The 26,280-nt window shown below is 37.2% G+C and overlaps 1 protein-coding gene, 1 non-coding gene and 1 pseudogene across 3 annotated transcripts in view; 2 read left to right on the plus strand and 1 right to left on the minus strand.

Moving 5' to 3' along the window:
• TET1 (tet methylcytosine dioxygenase 1) overlaps positions 1-26,280 on the plus strand; it is a 136,584-nt gene that overhangs the window by 73,792 nt on the left and 36,512 nt on the right. For both annotated transcript variants that reach the window (XM_043926402.1, XM_043926403.1), the window contains exons 4-6: positions 14,856-17,178; positions 20,232-20,322; positions 20,868-20,961. In XM_043926402.1, the coding sequence (XP_043782337.1) occupies positions 14,856-17,178; positions 20,232-20,322; positions 20,868-20,961 (2,508 nt within the window). The remainder of the gene's footprint in view (positions 1-14,855; positions 17,179-20,231; positions 20,323-20,867; positions 20,962-26,280) is intronic.
• Positions 9,348-10,949, plus strand: LOC122709223 (annotated as a pseudogene).
• On the minus strand, positions 22,938-23,044 carry LOC122709670. The gene has a single exon (XR_006345645.1). It is a non-coding gene; the product is annotated as a U6 spliceosomal RNA (small nuclear RNA).

The raw sequence follows: 26,280 nt of genomic DNA on the forward strand, positions 1-26,280 counted from the left end.
TCCTTTACCAGGCTGTTCTTTGAGTCTTTATGGGCTTTTTAGCTTCAGATCTAAGGAAACCAGGCAGGGGTTGGTTTAGAATGTGCGGTTTCTAGAACCCCCTTGGGTGATGTTGTTGTTTAGCCAGGTGCAGTGTGGAATATAGCCTAAAGCAATGAGATTTGCATTTCAAATGAATTCTACAAATAACTGCATTGTCTAATAATTTGAAATTTGGGTGGGACAACTGAGAAACCAATTTTTATTTTATTTTAATTTTAAAATTTAAAATACAACTTTATTTTGGTACCACTACATTTTCCTCAGTCATTGAATATTTAGCATTGAATTGTGATTCATTAAGTATAAAGTACGGGCTTCCCTTGTAGCTCAGTCGGTAAAGAATCTGCCTGCAGTGCAGGAGACCAGGGTTCCATCCCTGGGTTGGGAAGATCCCCTGGAGAAGGAAATAGAAACCCACTCCAGTATCCTTGCCTGGAAAATCTCATGAAAGAGGAGCCTGGTGGGTAGGCTGCAGTCCATGGGGTCACAAAGAGTCAGGCATGACTGAGCGACCAACACTTAAGTATAAAATATACACTAAATTTCATAGATTTTATGTAGAAATGTAAACTATCTGATAATTTTTATATTAATTCCATGCCAAAATAATATGCTTGACTTAAATAGAAATATATTAAATTTTATTTTACCTGCTTCTTTTTACCTAAAGAAAATACCTTCTAAAAGCTTTGAAATGATTTCTGTAGTTCACTTTGTATTTACATTGGACAGTGCTTCCTTAGAATAGCATGAAGGTTTGGGAGTGCTATATTCTGCAAACCAATCCAAATTCTGAGATTAATCCACTCATTAAAATGTGAGCTCCATAAGAACTGGTCCCTTTTCTCTACTTTTGATGGATACATGCCTTGTTATTGGTCTCTATAAGCATTTTGAATGCATGTACTGAGGCAGAGAAGTAGGAACGGGGAACACAGGGATCAATGGAAGGGTCTACTCAACTTAATGGCTTCTCAGAAGACTCATGGGTCATTAGATGGATTTGGGGGTTAAAGCAAGCCCAAAGAATGAGGTAATTCATTAACTTTTAGACATGAAAGTTTTAATCACTCAGTCCTGTCCGACACTCCACGACCCCATTTACTGTAGCCCACCAAGCTCCTTTGTCCATGGAATTCTCCAGGCAATAATACTGGAGTTGCCAGCCACACCCTTCTCCAGGGGATCTTCCTGACCAAGGGTTAGAAATTGGGTCTCCTGTATTGCAGGCAAATTCCTTACCATCTGAGCCATCAGGGAAGCCCTTTTAGACATGGTTCAGTTGTAATTACCAGGTGAAGATGTCCAGTTAGTGGATAAATGAATTTCACATTCAGGAGAAATATCTTTTCTTGATGCAAGAATCAACAGCAGGCAATCATAGACTGAAAGGCAAGTGTGCCAATAAATGAGTCGGATGGAGAGGAGACAGAGGGAAACACTATCCTTTATATGTGGGCAAAGAAGCCAACCAGGAGACTGAAATGATGGACTCAGAACTGAAAGGAAGATCTTAAGTGAGCAATTGGACTACAATGGTGAATCTTGGCCCACATGCCTTGTTTCAGTGGGGTATGCCAATAGTTTCAATGGGGTAGTGGGAGCAGAAGCCTAATTACAATGGGTTGAAAGTACACGATAGGGTGATTGCAGTTTGGATGACATTCTTTGTGAACAGGGCAGTGAGGTAGGATGGGAGCTAAATATTTCTGGAGGCTTTTGTTTTCTCAAGACAAAAGATTTCAGTTTGTCCTAGGCTGTTGGGAAGAAGGTAGCTGGGAGAGATTTACGGGTCTTTGACTCCAGAATGCTCTCTGATTTTTCTGTTATTAATGTATAAATACCTCTGTGCATACCATCACCAGCTAAGTGCTGAATAAATAGTCAGTTTTCTTGGAGATTATGTTATTGTTCTTAGAAAGTCTAAACTGAAATAGACATATTTTCTTCAAAGGAAAATGTTGGAGGAAGGGAGCAGAGACCCAAGGCATGTGGGCCATGAGCGTGGATGTGTGTGCATGACTAGTCGTATCTGACTCTGGGACCCCAAAGAGTAGCCTGCCAGGCTCCTCTGTCCATGGCATTTTCCAGCCAAGAATACTGAAGTGGATTGCCATTTCCTTCTTCAGGGGATCTTCCTGACCCAGCGATTGAACCCATGTCTCCTGCATTGGCAGGAGGGTTCTTTCCCACTGTGCCACCACTGTGCATGCATGCACATGGGGGATGTGGAAAGAATCAAAAACTAAAACCTTTCTTGGTTCTTCATAGGATCATGAATTACCTAGTTATCTGATGGCCTTCGAGGGAGTTAGGTGAGGCAAGGTCTTTGAATATTATCTTTGATCATGAGGGAACATTCCAGGTAGACTGATTTGAGAGGGGTTAAACCCTAGTGGAAAACAAGATTACTAATCTCCTGAAATCTTGAGGAGAGTTTAAGTGTCATTAACAGACAAGCCCAAAAAAGTGCGTGTAAGCTGCATTTGGAAAAACTCGTGTGGTTGGATTAAATAATCTGCAATTTGTATGTTCTTCTTCTGTTTTTAAAATTAATATGGCAATTCATAGTATGGTATTACTTAATACCAAGAAGTTTTCACCGTATCTTTTTCTCCTAATTACATGAAACTAACAAATTTGAAGAAAAATTATACGAGAAAGTAAAATATACCAGGGTCATTTTGAAGAGGATTTATAGGCCAATGAATATTTGTGGGAGAAATAGAAGGTGACCTCTGATTGCCTCCTTAAGATCTAGCCTCTAAATTGGGTCCCAGTTTCACTCCTTTCCTGAATAATTTGTGGGAACCCTGTGTGAAAAGTGAAAGTGCTAGTCTCTCAGTCCTGTTTGACTCTTTGACTCCATGGACTGTAGCCCTCCAGGCTCCTCTGTCCTTGGAGTTCTCCAGGCAAGAATACTGGAGTGGATTGCTATTCCCTTCTCCAGGGGATCTTCCTGGCCCAGGCACTGAACCTGGGTTTCCTGCAAAGCAGGCAGGTTCTTTACTATCTGAGACACCAGGGAAGCCCTGTGTGAAACCTATGTGCTTACACTGAATTTGGAGATTAAGTTATGATATTTTATTTAAAAAGCAATGTTGTTCTGCTATAACTCACAGATAGCTGAATAGATGTAGTATGTACTGTGCTATACAGTAGTTATATATCTTTTTAAAATTATTTTTTAAATCCTGAGAAATTATTGCTTTTTAATTTAAGTATAGTTGTTTTGAACTGTGAAGTTGGAGAATACTCTTGAGAGTCCCTTGGGCTGCAAGGAGATCAAACCAGTCAATCCTAAAGGAAATCAATAGTGAATATTCATTGGAAGGACTGATGCTGAAACTGAAGCTTCAATACTTTGGCCACCTGATGTGGAGAGCTGACTCATTAGAAAAGACCCTAATTCTGAGAAAGAGTGAAGGCAGGAGGAGAAGGGGACGACAGAAGATGAGATGGTTGGATGGCATCACTGAGTCAATGGACATGAGTTTGAGCATGCTCCTGAATATGATGAAGGACAGGGAAGCCTGGCGTGCTGCAGTCCATAGAGTCGCAAACAGTTGGACAGCAACAACAATGGTTGATTTACAATATCGTGTTAATTTAAGTGCACTTCTTTTTTAGATTCTTTTCCCTTATAGGTTGTTATAAATTATTGAGTATCGTTTCCTGTGCTATACAGTAGGTCCTTGTTGGTTATCTATTTTATATATAGTAGTATGTGTCAGTTGAGTTATTGTAAGGAAATTGAGGTGCAAAGGGGATCTATAGAACTTTATGCCATGTGGTTGGTAAGCAATAGAAAGGGGAGTTGTCAGTTTCATTCTGGGAAAGCTCACATTATTAAAAATACATGAAACAGTTAAAGTATGTAAAAAGTGTAAAGAATAATACACTGAACATCAGAGTTGGTTATTAATTTTAAGCTTGGATAGGGTTGTTCATGAAAAGTATGAAGGACAAAAAGGCAGTGGATTTAGAATCTTCTAAGGAACAGGCTTAGGGGGACACACCTATAGCCAAGGGACAGACATTCAAGAGTGAGACTCCAGGGGAGATCTAGATTTTAGTTTCATTGGAGAATCCCCTTGGGCATCTACAAAAGAGCAGAGTAGGTGTGTAACATTTAAGGAATGTTTGGATTTGGCAGTTCAGAAGTAATTTATAACCTTGAGGGGTAACCTGAAGGGGTTACCTGAAGATACTTGAATGAGGAGGGAATTTAGTGGGTTGATAGCTTGAGGCAGATTTGGAGTCTGGGTTTTTTTTTTTTGTCTTTTGTTGTTTTTACATGAATTAACACATTTATTATGGGCTAGCAATGTTACAAATGGTGGACCTTCAGTTACTTCAATCAAACTATAGTATGATAGAAGTGGTGCTGTAGGTTCGGGAATTACCTGCCACCTTTTCAATAACCACAGAACCAGATCCCCAAAGCTTGTCTCTTCATTTTGTTTTTGCCACGAGAGAATCAAGTGTACTTGGTGGGCTGGCTGATTTCAATTGTCTTCATTTTTTTCCTGAGGGAGGTACCATAATGGGCTCTTACTGAAGGACAGTCTTGGCCTTGGTGCTTTTAGCCTTGCCACCAGAGAGGGGGTTTTTATCTTTCCTTTTTTTTTTTTATGTCTTACATACTTTTTTTTTTCCTATGCCTCGAGGCATGTGGAAACTGTTTCCTGACTAGGGGTTGAACTTGAGCCCTGTGGACCGCCAGGGAAGTTCTGGATTTTTATCTTTTTCACTAGGAATAAATTATACTGGCTCTTAGCTTCTGAGGAGGTGGTCTAAGACAAGGTCATCTATGACTAGAGAGGTTTAGCTCTTAGGTCAGGGTTTTTTTTTTTTATGTTTTATTATTATTTTTTCCATTTATTTTTATTAGTTGGAGGCTAATTACTTTACAGTATTGTAGTGGTTTTTGTACTTTGGAACTCATTTGCAATTAACTTCGTTTTTGACTAAATAGAAGTTGTCCCTCCCTTTAGTTAAAGTCTCCTCCTTTGCCCCACCCCCAAGTAAAGGATTTACTGTGGATTCTAAAACCCTGTGGCCAAATGAGGGTGGAGTTCTGGGGGATAAGAATGAAAACTTTAGGAAAGCTTTTGGATCTGGCTTCTGGATCTGAAGGAGAGAATTGGGAAACATCTGTAGTTTCTTCCATGGCTCCTATTCGGCACAAGCTTGGAAAAGCCATAAGGCCCTGTGGCACCAAGGTAGGATAGGTTGGGGTGTATACTCACCCATTCTCTATGCTCCCCCTCTTCTGGCTGACCCAGCCCTGCCTATCTGTGGCCTTTGAAATCCCTCACTGGGTAGCTGTGTAGGCAAACTGGAGAAACAGATAAGAGGCAAAACTAAAAAAGAATGTTAGGGTTACAAATCTTGGTAGGGCAGGTATTCCTTTTTTATGCCTAAAAAAGGAAAAGGGGAAATTAACGGCTGGGATTCTGGAGTAGGTAATTTCACTGCTCTAGTAAAATAAAGTAGATCCCCTTTGAATGAGGATATTTTTAATGTATGTGTGTGTCAAATGCTTATTTTAGAATTTCCTTACATGGATCTTTGGTGAGTCACTGGTTCATCTCCACTTACTTTTGACTTAAATTTGATTTTGTTAGCAAGCAGTTGTGGTGAGCATTGTTTGGTGGTAGGTTGGAGAGCAGGGCTGACCTCTGTGTGTCTTTTTCATGCTGTATTTTAAAGGGAATGTGAGGGGAAAATACAGTGTCAGAAATGATTGTGTCTTCTTAAAGTCAAAATTAATGGAGGCCTCAGTGGTTTTCCCTTGGATTTTCCTTCAGATGCTCAATTTTCAGGTTGAGAAAGCAGACTTGGAAGATATCACTTCTGATTAGGGATTAATACACTATGGGCTGCTCCTGCTGCTCTATTTGTCAGTTTTTAAGATTGCTTTTTCCTCCAAGGAGGTGAAAAAAATTGGTTCTTGGTGGGGGAGGGGTTGAAAAAACTTAAGATATCACAATGAGGTCACCGTATGTAAACAGATACACACTATATCTATGATATTACAATCTTCCGGGGAGGTATTAAGATCTTCTAGGGAGGAATATTAGGGAAAAATGTTTTAAAAGACTTCTGCAATAAGGGGTGGGAAAAAGATGAAAAGTAGTTTAAGAAACAAACTGATCTACCTGTGTAGTAAAGGTCATAGTCTTGTTGGACGAAAGCTCTGAAAATGCTTTGAAAGTTTTTATTTTTTCATGTAGTCTGGGTACCTGTTTCTGGATGTAGGAAATGCAGCACTTATGGAATGTGAGCATGTGTTGGGAGGGGCTACAAGCAGATCCTGTTCAAAGGGCAGAGTCAGAATTTTCAGAATAGAAGGCCTCTTTCCTCAGTACCATTTGGCTCCTGCAGGAGTAGGTGTAAGAGTGTCCTGAGGATAGGAATGTGGAAAAATGAGAACATGGCAGTATCTTGGGAACTACTGGATCCAGATCTCATCTAAGGAGTTCAACATTCCTGTTAGTTCAGAGTGCATGCAACCTGTAATCTTGGGATGGGTATTTAATGGAAGACAGACAACTAGGGGACTTTGAAATCATTTACTGTCTTTTAAACTGTACCCTTGGGTCTTTTTGGAGTAGTAGAGGACAAGAATGGAACTGGGGTGGGGAGGGGCTGGAGTAGGAGGAGAAGAGATACAAACAGAAGTAGGTAGTTATTTGGGTTTGCTTTAACAGACAGCTTCCAGAAAAACCCAAAGGAAATTTTTGGCCAACCCAATAATTTGCACTTCAAGATGGGTGTTCAGGAAATAGACTATACCTAGGCAGATTAAATGCCAATAAAATTGTCAGTAAAAAGCTGTAGCCACTGGGGCCTCTTTCAAGTAGTTGGATTCACGCTCTCAGTGATGTCATGGAAACAGCTCCTTCCAGCTTGTTAGGTGTGTGCATTTCTCCCCAACTCTTACTTAGTTGGTCACTTTGATAGTGGATTGGCACCACAAAAATTGGCCAACCCTACAAAATAGGGCTTCCTCCCCACCACTTCCCAAGCTGATTGTTAAACGTTTATCAGAATACCACGGAGTAGAGTTTCTAAAAGACAAATGTTGACTGTTGTATGTAGCCTTCCTAAAATATCTTAAACAAGTATTATCAAAAAATATGTACTCTGCACTCTTCCTTATGCTCTAATTTGTAATTTGATACTACATAAACTATTCTGCATTTAGATTTCTTTCACTTACTATTCTTTGAAGTCTTTGCATAGACTCCTCTGTCAATTTTTGTTTACTTTTAAGGGAAATATATTAAAAAGTCAAAATAGCTTTTAAACATATCTAGCCTAAATAAACCTTTGCTGTTTCCTCACTATGAAGTATTGCTCCTAAACTCTTTCTATTCACCATTACTTTCTTTTGTATTCCTCCAGAGTAACTTTATGCAAATATGAATGTGTATATTGTTTCTTTTTCTACAAAATGTATTTCACATATAATCTTTTCCTGTTAGCTATGGAGTTTTTTATCCCTTTTTATAGTTGCAAGGCATTATATAGCTACATCACAATTGAATTAGTCTGTTACAGATGAACATTGGAATCTTTTCAGCTATTTGTTTAAATATACAAAGCTGTCAAAACATGTAGTTATATGCAGGTATAACTGGGATAAATTTCAAACTGCCGTATTAAAGTTGCACTTAATTTTGATAATTATTGCCAAATTGCCTTTCATAGGGATTGCACCACTTTGTACTTTCACCATCAATATGTGAGTTTATTTCCTCACAGCTTGCCAAAGGGTCTAGGTGGTGAAACTTTTTGACTGCTATTCTAATAAATGAAAAATGTCATTTTATTTTCTTTAAATGTCATTTTAATTTGCATTTCTTTTAATGTCGAGCATCTTTTCACAGTGCCTATGTCAGGGTTGTATGAAGATTAAATGAGTTATTGCAAGTAATGACTATATTAGAATACAGCTAATGGCTTTTGAATTATAACTGTTGTGATGAAATTGTACTCTCTCTTAGTGATAGCTTATTGTCACTGTGCTCTTGAGTCAATTATCTGACATAGTTATCTCACTTAATTACCATCACAATCATATATGATCTCTTAAAAAGAGAAAACTATAGGTTAAGTAGCATATCCTGGGTTGTACAATTCCTAAGGATTGCTCTCTTTCCTTCTCCATGTTAGTATTCAAGATTAAATAGTAATGGCAAATAAATTGGTTTCTTTTCAACACTTCTTTTTAAAAACAAACCTATATAGAATTTACTTAGATTTTATCTATTTAAATAAGTTGATTTTATGTATTTTTTAAATTGAGGAATAGTTTATTTAAAATAATAATTTCAGGTATACGACATAGGATTCAAAATTTTTATATAGATTATTTACTTCATTTAAAGTTACTATAAAATATTGGTTACAAAAAAAATACAAAAAATATTGGTTACATTCCCTCTGCTGTATGCTAGGTCCTATTTATTTCATACATAGTTGCTGCTGCTGCTGCTAAGTCACTTCAGTCATGTCCGACTCTGTGCGACCCCATAGACGGCAGCCCACCAGGCTCCCCCGTCCCTGGGATTCTCTAGGCAAGAATACTGGAGTGGGTTGCCATGTCCTTCTCCAAAGCATGAGTGAAAAGTGAAAGCGAAGTCGCTCAGTCGTGTCCGATTTGTAGGGACCCCATGGACTGCAGCCTACCAGGCTCCTCCGCATAGTAGTTGATACCTCTTAATTCCCTACCCCAATTTGACCCTCTCCCCATTCTTCTCCCCACTAGTAACCACTAGTTCTCTATATATATGATTCTGTTTCTGTTTTGTTAAATTCATTCGTTTTATCTTTTAGATTCCAGATATAAGTGATATCATATAGTATTTGTCTGACTTATTTCACTAAGCATAATATTTTCCAAGTTCATCCATGTTGTTGCAAAGGGCAAAAATCCATCCCTTTTTATGGCTGAGTACATTCCAGTTTATATAATAAACCAACATCTTTATCCACTTATCTGTTGATGGACATGGAGGTTGTATCCATATCTTGGCTATTTAAATAATTTCTGCTATACATTTGAACTGCAAGAACGGGCTGCTTCAGCAGGCTGCTCGCTTCATTTCCGAGGCGTCCTTGTCCCTCCAGGCCTGGCAGTGCTTGCCTCCGCCTTTAGCAACCTCGCTGGTCCGACACGGTCCCCCTGGGTGGGCGGGCAGGCTGGCTCAGGCTGCCACGGGCGGGTACGTTTGGAGAGTTCCTCTGGGGGTCTGCGGGATGCAGGGCTGAACCACCGCGCCCCGGGAGCAGCGATGGTGGGCAGCTCCGCGCCCCGGCCGCTGGCCCGCTAGGCGGGTTCGGCGCCAACACTGCAGCGGATAGCGTTCCGGGAGGACTAGGAGAACACCAACCCTGAGAAGGAGGCACCCGCCCAGCAGCCCCCGACCGGGTGGGCTGGTGGTTGAAGGCCGGAAACTCACAGGGTCCAGCACCTCAGAGGCCTAACCCCTGACGGGTTGCACCTCTTAAGGATCTTCCTATAAATGATTAGCATATCACTGTTCCTCCCTGGAAAGTAAACAGGAAACAGCCTGCCTTTACCATTCACGTGGATGAACCGAAGAATGCAAAAGAGGCCAACTGAATCTAAAAAAGCAGAAAGTGAAGATGTCCTGGCTGTTACTTTACCAGGACCAAGAAAACCACTGGAACCTCTTGATTACCCAATGGATGGTAGTTTGGAGTCACCACATACTATGGACACATCAATTGTATTGGAAGATGAAAAGCCAGGGAGTGTTAATGAAGGACCAGACTACCATGAGGACGTTCACACATACCTTAGGGAAATGGAGGTTAAATGTGAGCCTAACATGGGTTACATGAAGAAACAGCCAGACGTTACTAACAGTATGAAGGCTATCCTCGAGAAGGCTATCCTCGAGAACTGGTTAGTTGAGGTAGGAGAAGAATATAAACTACAAAATGAGACCCTGCATTTGGCTGTGAACTACCTTGATAGGTTTACTTTCATCCATGTCTGTGTTGAGAGGATAACTTCAACTTGTGGGCACTGCTGCTATGCTGTTAGCCTCAAAGTTTGAAGAAATAGACCCCCCAGAAGTAGCAGAATTTCTGTACATTACAGATGACACTTAAACCAAGAAACAAGTTCTGAGAAGGCAGCACCTAGTCTTGAAAGTCCTTGCTTTTGACTTAGCTCTACAAACAGTAAATCAGTTTCTTACCCAGTACTTTCTGCATCAGCAGCCTGCAAAAGGCAAAGTTGAAAGTTTAGCAGTGCTTTTGCGAGACTGAAGTTTGATAGACGCTGACTCATATCTACAATATTTGCCATCGGTTATCACTGCCGTGGTCTTTCATGTAGCAGTCAACACAGTCATGAGACAAAGCTGGCCTGAATCATTAGCATAAAACACTGGATATCCACTGGAAATTCTAAAGCCTTGTCTCATGGACCTTCACCAGACCTACCTCAGAGCACCACAGCATGCGCAACAGTCATTAAGAGAAAAGTACAAAAATTCTAAGTTTCCTGGTGTTTCTCTCCTCAGCTCACCAGGGACACTAAATGTGTAACAGTGAAAGACTACCTTTGTTTTCTAAGATGTAAAGCACTCAAAGTATATGGTATACAGATTTTATCTTAGATTTTAATTTTACAATCATTTCTGAATACAGAAGTTATGGTCAGGTACAAATTATGGTATCTATTACTTTTTAAATGGTTATACTTTGTATATCTTTAGTGCATGTAATTATCTTAGATATTTGGCTAATTTTAAGTGGTTTCTATTAAAGGATTAATGATGCCAGCTGTCAGGATAATACTAAATTGATTTGAAAAAAAAATACTTCCGCTATAAACATTGGGGGTGTATGTATCTTTTTGAATTACTCTCTTCATTTTCTTTAGATAAATACCTAGGAGTAGAATTGCTGGATCATGTGGTAATTCTATTTTTACTTTGTTGAGGAACCTCAATAATGTTCTCCATAGTGGCTGCACCAATTTATATTCCTACCAACAATGTATACGAGTTCCCTTTTCTTCACGTCTTCACCAACATGTGCTATTTGTGGTCTTTTTGATGATAGCCATTCTGATGTGAAGTGATATCTCGTGGTTTTGATTTGCATTTCTCTGATTAGTGATGCTGAACATCTTTCGATGTGATATCTTTTAGCCATCTTTTATTTCTTCTTTCTGTCTGATTGCCATGTCTAGGACTATCAATACTATGGTGAATAAAAGTACTAAGAGCGAGTATCCTTGTCTTGTTCCTGATCTTACAGGATATGCTTTTCAGCTTTTCACTCTTGAATAAGATGTTAGCTGTGGGCTTATGGCTTATTATAACGGCCTTTATTATGTTGAGGTGTGTTCCATCTATATCCACTTTGTGATGGATACATTATTTGGATGTACTTTTTGTTTCACCATGCCAGCAAAGCTTGTGAGATGTTAGTTCCCTGACCAGGGCTTGAACCCAGGCCAAGGCAGTGAAAGTGCTGAGTCCTAAGCACTGGACTGCCAGGGAATTCCTACTGTTTGTATATTTTAAATTAAAAGAGATGTTTTAATTTCTTACATGTTATCACACATTATTTTGGGTTAATGATATATTATGAATATCTTGCCATGCAGTCACTAGATTGATACATAGAGTAATGACTACACATTAATTCACAGAGTGAATATATGAGAGTTCATTTCATACTTTCTCTAAATGATATATTGCATTATGATTTGCTTACATTTTGTTTTTGCAATTTGGATTGCATTTTCATTTACTACTAGTAAGAAGTTGGATAGATTTTGATCCTTTATGATTTCCACCTAAGTGAATTACTTATGCCTGTTCTTTCCTCAGTGTTCTATTGAATCATTTTCCTTTTTAATTTCTCAGAAATTTTTTTTCATTAAGAACAGTAACTATATATCTTGTATTTTTCCAGTCATTTGATTTTTAAAAAATTTCAATATAAATTTTTCAGTAAAAATTTCACTTTAATTTTGACAATATTTCTCCTACCTTTGTAAGTAGCTATGCAAATCAGGAAGTAAATACAGTTTACATCCTTATTCAGTACATGGACACAAAACCATACATAAAAGATTTTTATGATAATACTTATCTTTACTAAATATAGTATACTTATTTTTCTTTAATATTCTATTAAAAAGCATTTGTTACAAAGCATGAAATTGGTATTGGGACTCAGGTTGCGATCAGCAATTTAAAAAGCATATTAAAATGTCTTTGCCTTTAAGAGTGTTAATATATGTAGTCAAAGGATTCTATCTTTTTTATGGCTTGCCACTTTTTGCTCTTGCTTTGGAAGATTTTTCGTACTTTCTAAATTTTCTTCTATTTAAATTATTAATAAATCTGGAATTTTTGTTGCATGTTATAAAGATCAAACTTCTTTCTTGTCATTATTAAGAAATTGATAATTTTCTCTGCTGCTTACAAATGCCAGCATTTTAACAATAATATTAAATATTATTGAACTTATTCTCTTAATTTGCTCATTTACCTGGAATGCTTATTATTCCTTTTAATATTAAAATTTTAAATAATGCTTTTTTTAAAAAAATTGGCTATCTTATTTATTTTTACAAAGTTGTTATGTGTATGTAATATGTATATCTGATATTGCATTTTTTTAATGAATTTTGATATGTTAACCATAGCCTATGTAACCTGTACCATGACAGGAAATTAGATATGGCCCTTCTGAACTCTGAATCTTTTTTTGCTTTTAGTCAATACTCTTGATTTTTCTATTAGAGTCAATTATATCATCATTTATTCAATATTTTTATATTTAGATTTTACTGTCTTTCAGGCATTGACTAAAACATCCAGCACCATGTTAAATATAGAGATTGTTTTCTATTTGCTCCTGACAGAAATGTCCCCTCTGGTGTCATCCTGTGGTATAACTTTGGATGAGCACTGTGCGGCAGGCGGGATCTTAGTTTTCTGACCAGGGGTCAAACCTGTGCCCCGTTGCATTGAGAGTGCACCGTCTTAACCACTGGACTACCAGGGAAATCCTTGTTTCAAGGTTTACAAAAGATACGGGTTAGAGAGGGGGATACTGATTCCTTAATGAGTTCAGTGTTTCTCTCAGAAGCAATGACAGTGTTTGGGAATTAAAGGTGGTTGTTGCACAATATTGTGAATGCAATCACAGAATTATACAACTTTAAATGGTAAAATGATGAATTTTATCTTATGGGAAGTTCATCTCAAAAAAATTTTAAAAAGGGATGTCACTACCCACTCACCAGAATGGTTAACGTGTTAAGACAGAAAATACTAAGTTTTGATAAGAATGTGAACTAATTGTTAATAAAAATGGAAACATATTAATATTTCTTGTGGGAGTATATATCGATAACCACTATAGAAAATTCTTTGGCCTATTTCCTAAAGCTGAAGTTGCATGCACATGTATTAATACACACGCTGAATGATCCAGCACTTCCCTCCACCCCATGTACATATAAGTTCACCAAAAGATAACAGTAATATGTTACAGTGTACTTTGTTGTAGCCAAAAACTAAAAATGAATGCCCATCTACAATAGAACAGAAAAATATATTATATAGTCAATCAATGAATTACTGTATAGCAGGAGGAATCAATGGATTACAATTACACTTTACAACATGGATGACTACCACAAATATAATTTTGAGTAAAAGAAAGTCAGTTGTATAAAGTATGGAAATAAGCAAAAGAAATCTAAGATGTCAAATCAGTGGTTACCCTTGGTTTTGGAGTGATGATGATAAGTTTTTTAAAATTAATTTTTAAATTTTTAATCAAAATATAGCTGATTTGCAGTGTTACTGTTGTATAGCAAAGTGTTTGTTATATCTATATAAATCCTTTTTTATATTCTTTTCCATTATGGTTTATCATAGGATATTAAATACACTATGTGCAGTAATGTAGGACCTTGTTTATTAGATGTAAATTTCTTGGTGGGATTTGGGTACATAGCAGTTTTGTGAAAATCCAGCAAGCTATATAAGTATTTATGATTTATATATTTTTTAATTTATTTATTTTAATTGAAGGATAATTGCTTTACAGTATTGTTTGTTTCTACCAAACATCAACATGAATCAGCCATAGATTTACCTATGATGAGATATGATTTTTTTGTATGTGTGTGTGTCTCATTACAGCTTGCATTGAAATAGTATGTATTGCTCATTGAATGACACCAATTGTGAAAATATTTTACAATTTTTTTTCATTGTAAAAAAATTTTATTTTGGGAAAAATGAATATACCAAAATATTAACAGGCATGGGATTATGACGGTTTCTACCTCTCTTTTTTTCTTTTCTCCTTATTGATTTTTTATAACTTATTGGAAAATATAAAAAGTGAAAATAAAATGTTTTCAGGGACTTCACATTTAGTTGCTTTTAAATTGTAAAGTAGCATTGAACATTGAAACAAGTATACTATCAAGGGTGAAACAGATCACCAGCCCAGGTTGGATGCATGAGACAAGTGCTCAGGGCTGGTGCACTGGGAAGACCCAGAGGGATGGGATGCAGAGGGAGGCGGGGGGATCGGGTTGGGGAACACATGTAAATCCATGGCTGATTCATGTCAATGTATGGCAAAAACCACTACAATATTGTAAAGTAATTAGCCTCCAACTAATGCAAATAAATGGAAATAAATAAATAAATTGTAAAGTTCTTATGACTCTTCCTCAGATATTGGAGTAGATTATATGAGTAATTTCTGTGTTTATTTTATAGGCAGATTTTGACAACAAACTGGTAAATGGCCCCAAGTCAGAATCCATGGAATACAGTAGTTGTGGTCATGAGGAAGAACAGAGATTGGAATTGAATTCATGTCCCTTAGAAAATGTAACTAAAAATGAAGAAAGTATGACAGGTATTGAAGTGGAGAATTGGACCCAAAACAAGAAATCACACTTAACTGATCATGTCAAAGGAGAATTTAGTACAATTAAAACAGAAGTTGAAAATTTGAAAAACTCTGAAGATGACAGGAAAAAAATTCTACTTACTGACCTCCTTGAACCTCAAAAATTGTTTGCACAAACTGTAAGAAATGGCATTAAAAATGTACACTATTTACCAACTGAAACAAATTTGTCTTTTAAAAAAATCAACATTGAAGAACTTGGCAAGGCATTTGAAAACAATCCTTATAAATTCCTGAAAGACACCGCAAACCACAACAATGTCATGAGCGCCATTGCTACTAGTGCGAGCTGTGATCATCTCAAGGGGAAGAGTAATGTTTTGGTTATTCAGAAGCCTGGCTTTAATTGTAAGTCTTTCCCAGATCCTGTGAACTGCAACTTAAATAGTCATCCTAGTATACACAATGAAAGTGATCAACCAAAATCCCTAGAAATTATCGCAAATAGAGAACTAAAAGAAGGGTCAACACTTCAACCAAGTCTCCTATCTCTAATGAAAGATAGGAGATTAACACTAGAACAAGTAGTGGCCATAGAAGCTCTCACACAACTTTCAGAAGCCCCGTCAGAAAATTCCTCTCCATCGAAGTCAGAGAAGGATGAAGAAACAGAACAGAGAACAGCTAGTTTGCTTAACAGCTGTAAAGCTATTCTGTATTCTGTGAGAAAAGACCTCCAAGACCCAAGCTTAAAAGGGGAGCCACAGAGCCTTCATCAGTGTCCGTCTTTGGAAAAGCAAAGCTCATGCAACACTGTAGTGTTCAATGGCCAAAATATCATTTCTAAGTCACACAACAGCTCACCTAGTGACCAAGCATCCACAAAGGCACAGGAAAATTCAACGGTCACAAATTCAATATCACTTTTTATACCAAATTCAAATTCATCTAAAACAGATAACAATAAAAATATTGCTCAAGGTAGGATTACTCTCGACAGTTCTAGGAATTTGCAGCAGTTGACCACAATAACTAGCAAATCAGAGTATTGTAACCAGTCACTGGACAACAGCATCAAGTTGGATTCAAAGGATAATTCATCATGCCAAGATTCAGTTCATAGTAAGATAGAAGAAGATGTTGCCGCACAGTTAACACAACTTGCATCAATGATTAAATTCAATTATGTGAAACCAGAGGACAAAAAAGTTGAAAGTACACCAACAAGCCTTGTTGCATATAATGTCCAGCAAAAGTGTAACCAAGAGATGGGCACAACACCACAGAAACCACCTTCCAGTGTACAAAATAATCAAGGCTCATCAGTAACAAAGCAAAAGAACACAATCCAGAAAAAGACAAAATCTACTCCATCAAGAGATAGACGGAAAAAAAAGCACATGGTCATAAGTTGTCAAGAAAATGACCAGAAAAAGCAGGAACAGTTGTCATATGAGTATAGTAAATTACATGACATTTGGATAGCATCTAAATTTCAAAGATTTGGTCAATTTGGTCCACATGATTTTCCCATTCTATTGGGAAAAATTCCTCCCCTAACTAAAGTATGGAAACCACTGACTCAAACAAGTTCAACATTAGAACACAAAAAATTATTTCCTCCACTCACTCAGATAAAATTTGAGAGATATTATCCTGAATTAGCACAGGAAAAGATGAAGGTTGAACCCCTGGATTCTATCCCCATAATCCAGTTAAAAACAGAATCCAATGGGCAGGCGTTTACAGAAAATGCATATACTCAGGTACAGCCAACAGTGAATGTCAATCAGAAAGCTCATCCTTTACTCCAGCCAGCCTCTCCAACCAACCAGTGTGCTAATGTCCTGGATGGCAGTGACCAAAGACAGTTCCAAGAGGATGTTAAAGACCAACTCATGCATCAGAGACTGCCAACATTTCCTGGTATCTCTCATGAGACCCCTTTGCCAGACCCAGCACAAATTCTCAGGAACCTAAATGTAGTATGTTCAGGTGGAATTACAGTGGTTTCTACCAAAAGTGAAGAGGACGTCTGTTCATCTAGTGTTGGAACATCAGAATGTTCCCCAATAAACAGTGCACAGAAAAGTTTTAATGATTATGCGATGAACTTCTTTACCAATCCTACGAAAACCCTGGTGTCCACAACGAAAGATTCTGAATTGCCTACTTGCAACTGTCTTGGTAAGTGCATGCATGTGTGTTTCATTTTTTTCTTGCCTTAATTGCCTCAAGTCATGATCAAATAAAGTTTGATTTAGATTTTTATATGTGACATTTTGGCCCCATTCATATTCTAGCTAGGATGGACTAAGTAATTCTATACCCATTTTTCTGTGGGACCTTTATTGAGGCGGCTCAGATGAAAGGGAAATGCAACTGGTAATTCAGAAACTTTCTTAAGTGGAAAATTTGATTTTGCTCAAGCTAGATGTCTCTCAAGTTGTTTATTGTGCACATGATAAGAATGAATTCCCTTAATACTTTATCACAGTTTATTCTTCCTATATTCAGAAAAATTTCAACCCTTAGGCCTTTTGTTTAAAAACATGTATTTTTAAATTGTACGTTTTAAAACATGTATGCAGAGAACATAAAATATATGTATAACTTAAATAACCATAAGAAAAGTATTTGTGTAATTGTTAACCCAATCAAGAAGAAAATGATTCATTAGTACATTCCAGAATGGGTAGTTAAAGGATTGATTGGAAGGATGGAGTAAGTATATCATTCTGATATACTTTTTTAACCACAATAGAAAAAATAGTGAAGTATAACAATTACTTTCAGTTCTTGATTATTCAAGGTGCATTTAATATTCTGAAATGATTCCTTCCATTTTTCTGCCCATCATTCAGCACTGTTTTGACAGCCTACCTCATGCTAGGCACCAAAGATGGGCTCCTCTTAGAATGAAGAGCCTTTTAGAAGGGTCTGACAGTCTGGGGGGGTGACAGTGCTGTCTGAGTGGGGTTGAATTGGGAAAGAGAGATTCTCAGACCAAGGACCGAAGAGTGTAGTAATGATAATGGCTCCAATTCCAGATCTTTTCCTGCAAGTCTCATGACTGCTGCATCCTTGGCTTGTCATATTACAAAAACCCACCAAAGGGAAGGCTCATTATCCCCATTTTACAAGTGAAGAGGTTGAATCAGAGAAGTTCATAGCTAGTAAATGATTAAAGTGGAATTTAAAGACAGGCAGTCCCAACTCCAGAGGCTTTATTTGTAACTTCCATCCTCTGTTGCATCAAAATCTGAAAAAGAGACCTTTTTTTCTTTTAAATAAGTCATTAAACATGGAAAAGAAGTCTTTAAAATGCCATAAATTTGTATAGACCTGAGATAGTCTAATTTAACCCTATACATAGTTTTAATAAGACAATCAGCTAGTTTGAAAACTCCTTTTACATACTATCTTGTAACATTGTAAGAATTGAGACAGCCAGGCTTTCAAAGTTTATTCAGTATCTGCCCTGGACCTGGAACTGTGTAATGATACACTGTCAGTTACATATTTTCTTATAATTGTTCCATTTGAGATTATTGTGTTCATTGTGTAGAGATGGGAATTTAAAAAGAAAAACAAAAGAGCAAACTCAGAAATCATCCCAAGTGCAGGTAAAGTATCCCAATTATTTCCAAGGGTAAAGGATTTCTAAGAAAGTGTTACATCCTAGCAAAACTAGACTAGTTAGTGTTCCTCATTTTAGCATTTTAGGTCGGGTAATTCTTTGCCATCTGTGTTATTTGTTATATTTGTTATCTGTTGCTTTATCTGTTGTAGGCTGTTTAGTGGCATCCCTGGCCTCTTTCTCACTAGCTAGCAATAACACACACACATACATGCATACAGTTGTCATAACCCAAAATATTGCTAAATATCCCCTTTGGCAAAACCATCACTGATTAAGAACCGTTGCTCTAGATTGTTGTGTTGTTTAGTCACAAAGTCATGTTCAATTCTTTTGCAACCCCATGGACTGGAGCCTATGAGGCTCCTCTGTCCATGGGATTTCCCAGGCAAGAATACTGGAGTGGGTTGCTGCTTCCTTATCCAGGGGATCTTTCCGACCCAGGCATCGAGCCCATGTCTCCTGTATAGGCAGGCAGATTCTTTACCACTGAGACACTTGGGAAGTCCTGCTCTAGATCACCAATAAATTAAAAATTATTCACTGCTATCTTGCTTAAGTGGCCACAAAAATAATCCTATGTTGTATTGGATATCCAATTAAAATGGTAAGTAATACCCTTTGCTGTAGATAGACATGCATTCACCATTGATTCTAGTTAGACATGATTCTCAGAGGTCAAATTGAAAATAACATTTTCTAAGAAGTACTTAATTCATACTCACAAAAACTCAAATGGTACAGAAATACGGTGCAATTATCTTTTTCTAGAGGAAAATGGCTGTTACGGTTTTTCTATTGAATTAATATTGTTAGTGATTTTAATTTTTACAAAATTTTTTTTTTTAATTTTACAAGTTTTACAAAATTTAAGGCTTTAAAACATACTACTTTTGCAGCTTGCTTTTTAACTTGGATTTTTCAATGTCTGTAAATGCTATTGTTTTAATAGCTGTATCATATTCCACTGTGTAAATAACCCCAAATTTAAACTATTACTTAATTGAAAAATTCAGTGTTTCTCTCTTTTGGTATTACATATTATTGTAACAACGAAGATTCTTATGTACACATGCATTATAAATAATTATGCATGTGTGTAGTAAAATAAATTAGCAGTGCAATTGTTGGGCTCAATTTTGGGGGGGAGCTCAATTTTAACAGGATTCTGAGGCAAAGCTTTTAAGATATATTGCTCTAGGAGGACTTAATTTCATACCTCAATTTTTTTTTTTTTTTTTTTTTTTGGGTTTTGTCATACATTGATATGAATCAGCCATAGATTTACATATATCATACCTCAATTCTTATAGATCTTTTTTAAAAGGAGAAGATCTGAGAATAAATGGTTAACCAGAACTTAAAATATGTTTTTCCTCCTCTGATTCTTAGAGAAAGAATGGAATAATTAGGAGCAGAAAAAAGGGATAAAGTTACACTCCAGGGCCCATTGTCCTAGTTTTTAATTACTAAAGCTTACCAAAATCTTGTCAAGATTCATTGTTCTAAATAAAAAAAATAAAAAAAGTAAAAATAGCTCTTCCGCGCCCCTATGCAATTCTGTAAAGCTTTGGGTCTAATAATCTTGTTCCTTCCACAGATCGAGTTATACAAAAAGACAAAGGCCCATATTATACACACCTTGGGGCAGGACCAAGTGTTGCTGCTGTCAGGGAAATCATGGAGAATAGGTGAGGAAATATGCTTCCCTGTTAAAATCATTCATTACTGGGGACCTAACTCAATGCAGAGATATGATCTCTGGGAACAAACAGGAGGTGAATGGAAAACCTTCAGGAATATGAGTTGGATGTTTCTTAGGGCCCAGGGAAAGCCCAGTGTCCTGGTGTCCCTGCTGAGTCATTCATCACACGAGCCACTGGAAACTCAATAAAGACCCTCACGAAGCAAGGCTGTCTTTGTTAAATGCAGACATACTTATTTTTATATTATTGTATAATCATAGAAATAGTTAAAATTATCTTTGTCAACACTACATTCACATTGGTTTTGCCTTGACTTGGAGCCAGGCCGTTTTTTTGAAAAGAGTGATCCTTAAGGACAAGTAAATAGAACTGGACAACAAAAATATCTGCCACACACAAGTAAATTTTTAACAAAGTTATTATTATGAGGAGTGTTTGATTTTTGTGCTTCTGTAAATCTTTATCTTATGCCCATAAAGATGTTAAAAGTTTATTTCAATGATTTTCCCTTCACTGTGTTTCATACTTAGGTATGGTCAAAAAGGAAATGCAATAAGGATAGAAATAGTAGTGTACACAGGGAAAGAAGGAAAAAGCTCTAATGGGTGTCCAGTTGCTAAGTGGGTAAGTATTTTGTACTTATACACTTTCCGAAATGGATTTATTCTACATACAAACTAAGTCAGTTAATTTTTTCCATGAAAACATGGACTAGGAAAATACCACCTCCCTTATTCCCAGGGAAATAAGGAAGCTGTCTTAGCCTGGGCTTTTTATGTTAATGAATAAAAGGGTATGGCATTCCTAGTCTGTATGTAGTGATCTAGAGTCATCATTCTTACCAGTTTTTTTTTTTTGTTGTTACTTTTTAGAGAATGTAGAGTGTGCTTATAATTAGACAGCACAAATAAATAGTAAATAAATATATATGTGTGTGTTTTACTTGCTCAGTTATCTGACTCATTGCAACCCCATGGACTGTAGCCTGCCAGACTTCTCTGTCCATGGAAATCTCCAGGCATGAATTCTGGAATGGGTTGCCATTCCCTTTTCCAGGGGATCTTCCCAACCCAGGGACTGAACCCAGGTCTCCTGCATTGCAGGTGGATTCTTTACTATCTGAGCCATCAGGGAAGCCCAAGAACACTGGAGTGGGTAGCCTATCCCTTCTCCAGGGGATCTTCCCAACCCAGGAATCGAACCAGGGTCTCCTGCATTGCAGAAGATTCTTTACCAGCTGAGCTACTGGGAAAGCCCGTTTGTTTCATGGGGCCACCATAATGAAGGTCATGCAATATTGAAGGCAAAATCAAAAATTTTACAACATATTCCCCAAATTCTTTGCATAACTACTCTTGAGTTTTCTAAAATTGTGGTGCTATCAGAGGTAAGAACTGGATTTAGTTTCTTTTGGTTTAGTTTCTCAGCAGAGAAACAGTGTCATTATTTTCAGGAGGATATTCACATTCACAAGTATGCTGACCAGTTTCTTTGGAAATTTGCACTAAAGGATCATTTGAGATCCTGTCCTGTCATTTGTTTATAATGATGACTATCATGATGATAATAAATAATAACAGTAACCACTACCTTTCATTAAATATCAGGCACCATGTTAAGTACTTGACATACATTGCCTCATTAATCCCCACAGAGGGACTCTTAAGATTTTGCAAAAGGAAAAGTCATTATTTTTATGCGCATTTCAGAAGAACAAAAAACATTAAAAAAAAGAGAGAGTTTGAAGCTGGCTATTCCTGAAGCAAGATGATTGGCGCACCTTCATCTATTCTAGCAAACTGTATGTCTTTGTTTGTTTTGGTTTTGGTTTTGATCTGGCATGTGGGATCTTAGTTCCCTGACCAAGGATTGAACCTATGCTCCCTACAGTGGGAACACAGGGAATCCTAACCACTGCACTGCCAGGGAAATCCCTATCTTGGTTATTTTTCAACCAACCTCTGGAAGGTGACAGCAGTGATGGGCATGAACACTAAATGTGTTAGAACGCTTTCAGTTTCTTCCGTCTATCTGGAGTGCATAGTCTTGTCAAAATATCAAGTAATTCTCTATATATATAACACTAACCCAGACAGTGATGTAAATCTTTGTAGCACCCCTGAAGTCTCCCTTTGCCTGCTCCCCATTGGTAACTCCATGTATAATAACTGCTATTTTAACCTCCATGTCTATAAAGATCTTTTAGATAATTTCTATATAATTAGAACCACAGAGAATTTACTCTTTTGTATCTGTCTCCTTGCCCTCAGCATCTATAGAACATGGGTTCAATAGTTGGAGATACAGAAATCATGTGAAACTATGAATTGACTTCATAATAGAAGATATGTGTTAGGATGGGGAGAAGACGGGAGCCTGCATCTCTGGTACCAGTAGAACTGCTATACGATCTAGTTTCTTTATCAGGGATTGAACCTGGGCCCCCTGTTTAGGGTGCTTGAAATCAACCTTTGAGCCACCAGGGAAATCCCATTCTCAGGCTTCTTAAACCTGGATTTCTCTAATATAAGAGAATTTTTTTTTTCACTTCTTTAAAACCTATTAGGAAGTTTTCCGGTTTTTTTTTTGTTTTTTTTTTTAAAAATATGGAACGCTTCACGAATTTGCGTGTCATCCTTGCGCAGGGGCCATGCTAATCTTCTCTGTATCGTTCCAATTTTAGTATATGTGCTGCCGAAGCGAGCACGGAAGTTTTCTGTTTTATGCAATAAAAGTGAGTCCCAAATAAGATACCTGCCTTTAATTTGTTCAGTGTGGGTGAATTTGGAAGATAAATAGAAATTTAGGGTGAGAAAGGTAAGTGAAGGAACTTGTGTTTATTGAGAACTTTTCATTGGCAGGCTCTGGGCTAGATACTGGGGATACGAGTGTGAATTAAAGTTTATCAGTCATTTCATTGTGTAAATGGGAAGAAACTGGCCCTGAGTCATATCAGCTATCACAAACACATTTTGGAGTAAAGTTCGCTTAGTAAAGTTCTGTAGTAGTGTGAATGTTTCCTAGAGTCATCTTGCTTCTCAAGAACTAAAATTTCCTGAAATGCTCCCTAGAAGTGTATGCTTCCCTAGAAGTGTAGAATTTTCCCTAAAGTTTCCTTAATTTTAGTGTTTGAGGTGACACTTGGAGCAGGGTGGTGTCCGTGCTTGTGAAGTACTGTTTCCCAAGGATCAACTTCTTGTCCTGCTGTGTATACTCCTGTCAAGTCAGCTGTGAACATTACCTGGTTTCTGTATTTCCACAACATAAACCCAAACAAGTCAATCACCACATGTAAGAGTTCTGGTGAAGATAAACCGAAACACTGTTTAGTGATCTTTATTTTATATTTTATTCACTCTTGAAGAAGTTGTTTCAAAACATTTTAAAGTAAGAAATAATACACATTGTCCATTTTTTTCTATTGGGTTATTTGGCTTCTATTGATTTTTATAGAAGGTCCTTTAGAAAAATAACCATTAGTGATAAGTTGCAAATATGTTTTCTGTTTGCTTTTTTTGTTGTTTTTTAATTTTGGAGATCTTAGTTCTCCGACGAGCGATGAAACTCACACCCCTTTCAGTGGAAGCACAGTCTTAACCACTGAACAGCCAAGGAAGTCCCTCTTTGTCATATGTTTTTAACATTTGATTTTTTAAATGAGATGAAAATTTAAGTTAAATTTTTAATGAAAAACTTTGTTTTTATGGCTTTAGTGTATCTTAATTAGAAAAATCTTGACAACTTCTAGCTTATAAATATTTTTCAAATTTTCTTTTTATAATATTTGAATGGTTTCATTTTTCTTTTTTTATTTCATTTTCATACACTTACCTATTTTATTCCTCTTGTATATAAAATGTTAGTCACAGCTTATATTTTTTCAACTGACTACCCAGTTAAACAACACTACTTACCTAAATAATTATTCATCTTCTTCCTGTTGATATATTTGTTCATATTTAAGATTTTGTATTCTACCACATTGTTATGTTTCTCCTGCGTCATAATCAACTTACTCTGATTATTTGGGTTTAGAAATGTATTTCATATCTGATAGAGCTAATCCTTCAGCAATTTCCTGACTCTTCTTGCCTTGTTTATTTTTCTGTATGAATTTATAATCACCAGTGTCTTTGTAAGAATACATTTCTTTTGATATTTTGATTGAAATAATTGGAGAGAGAATTTGGAGAATTTACATTTTTGATGTTTAGTTTTCTTATCCTACATGCTATCCTTTTCTGTTTGTTGATACCTTTTTTGTCCTTCTGTATTGTTTTTTTTCCATAGTTTACATGCTTCCCCTTTTTCAATTTATTTCTCTTGTGTATCTCAGGTGTACAATCATATATCATGACAAATTTATATTCCCCTTTAAAATTTAAACTAGTAAATTCTTTTTTTCATTTAATACAGTTATTCTAATAAAGTAATTCCAAATTTATAAATTTCTTTAAACATGGTCTACTTATCTTTTTCCTCTCTTTGTAAAGACCTTCCAGAGTTTTCTCTTTAAGGGCCATCAGGGAAGGCCTCTTTGGGAGAGAACTTTTAAGCTGAGAACTGAGTGACAAGAAGGTGCCTTGGATGCAAAGAATACCCCTAACAGCACAAAGAAGAACATTCCTAGGCAGAGAAAAAGCAAGTACAAAGGTCGAGGAAGAGAGTACATTCTTGAATAATCAGAAATCTAGTGAAGTAAAGGAGGTAGAGAATGGAAACAAGTGAATGTAAAATGTTGGCAGAAGCAAGAGCCTAAGTGGTTTTATTAGGCCATCATGAGTCCATGAATATGAAATCGTTGAAGTATTTTAACTTGGGATATGTTAAAATCCCTATGACTTCCCCTGTGTTTCAGTGGTAAAGAATCTACCTGCAATGCAGGAGTTGCAGGAGATCTGGGTTTGATCTGTGAGTCGGGAAGATCCCCTGGTGGAGAGCATGGTAACCCAATCCAGTATTCTTTTTTTTTTTTAACTCTTTATGTATTTATTTGGCCGTACCAAGTCTTAGTTCTCTAATCAGATATCAATCCCGGGACCCCTGATTTGGGAGCACAAGAGTCTTAGCCACTGGTCCACCAGGGAAATTCCCACTTCAGTATTCTTGCCTGCAGAATCGCATGGCCAGAGGAGCCTGGTGGGCTACAGTCCATGGGGTCTCAAAGAGTGGGACACAGCTGAATGGACTGAGCATGCACACACACACACACACACACACACACACACACACACACACACACACACACACACACACACACACACACACACACACACACACACACACACACACACACACACACACACACACACACACACACACACACACACACACACACACACACACACACACACACGTTATCTACCTGGTTTATGTTTTACAAAGAGCCATCTGAGGAGAAGGAAATGGCAACCCACTCCAGTATTCTTGCCTGGAGAATCCCATGGACAGAGGAGCCTAGTAGGCTATAGTCCACAAGGTCGCAAAGAGCCAGACACGACTTCACTTTCACTTTTAAGCTTATTGAATTATTATTCTTGATGAGCTCTATTGTTGGTGCTTTATAGATTACTCAGATTTAGTAGCTTTGAACAACAAACATTTATCATCTCATCAATTTTGTGAGTCAGAAATCTGTCTGTGGGTAACTTAGGAGGGTGCTTCCAGAAGAGGTCTTTTCAGAACTTCCTTTTCAGAACTTGACTGGAGAGGGAGTTGCTGGAGAGTCTACTTCCCATGTCATTTGCAGGAGGCTTTAGTTACTTTTTCTATTTGGATATGTCGGGTCTTAGCTGTGGCACTTGGGATACTCGTTCATGTGGAATATTGGTTGCAGCACTCGGACTCTCTAGCTGTGGCATGAGGGCCTAGCTGTCCCACAGCGTGTGGGATCTTAGTTCCCTGACCTCTGATAGAACCCAGGACTCCTGTACTGCAAGGCGG

This window comes from Cervus elaphus, chromosome 15 (assembly GCF_910594005.1).
Source record: "Cervus elaphus chromosome 15, mCerEla1.1, whole genome shotgun sequence".
NCBI lineage: Eukaryota > Metazoa > Chordata > Mammalia > Artiodactyla > Cervidae > Cervus > Cervus elaphus.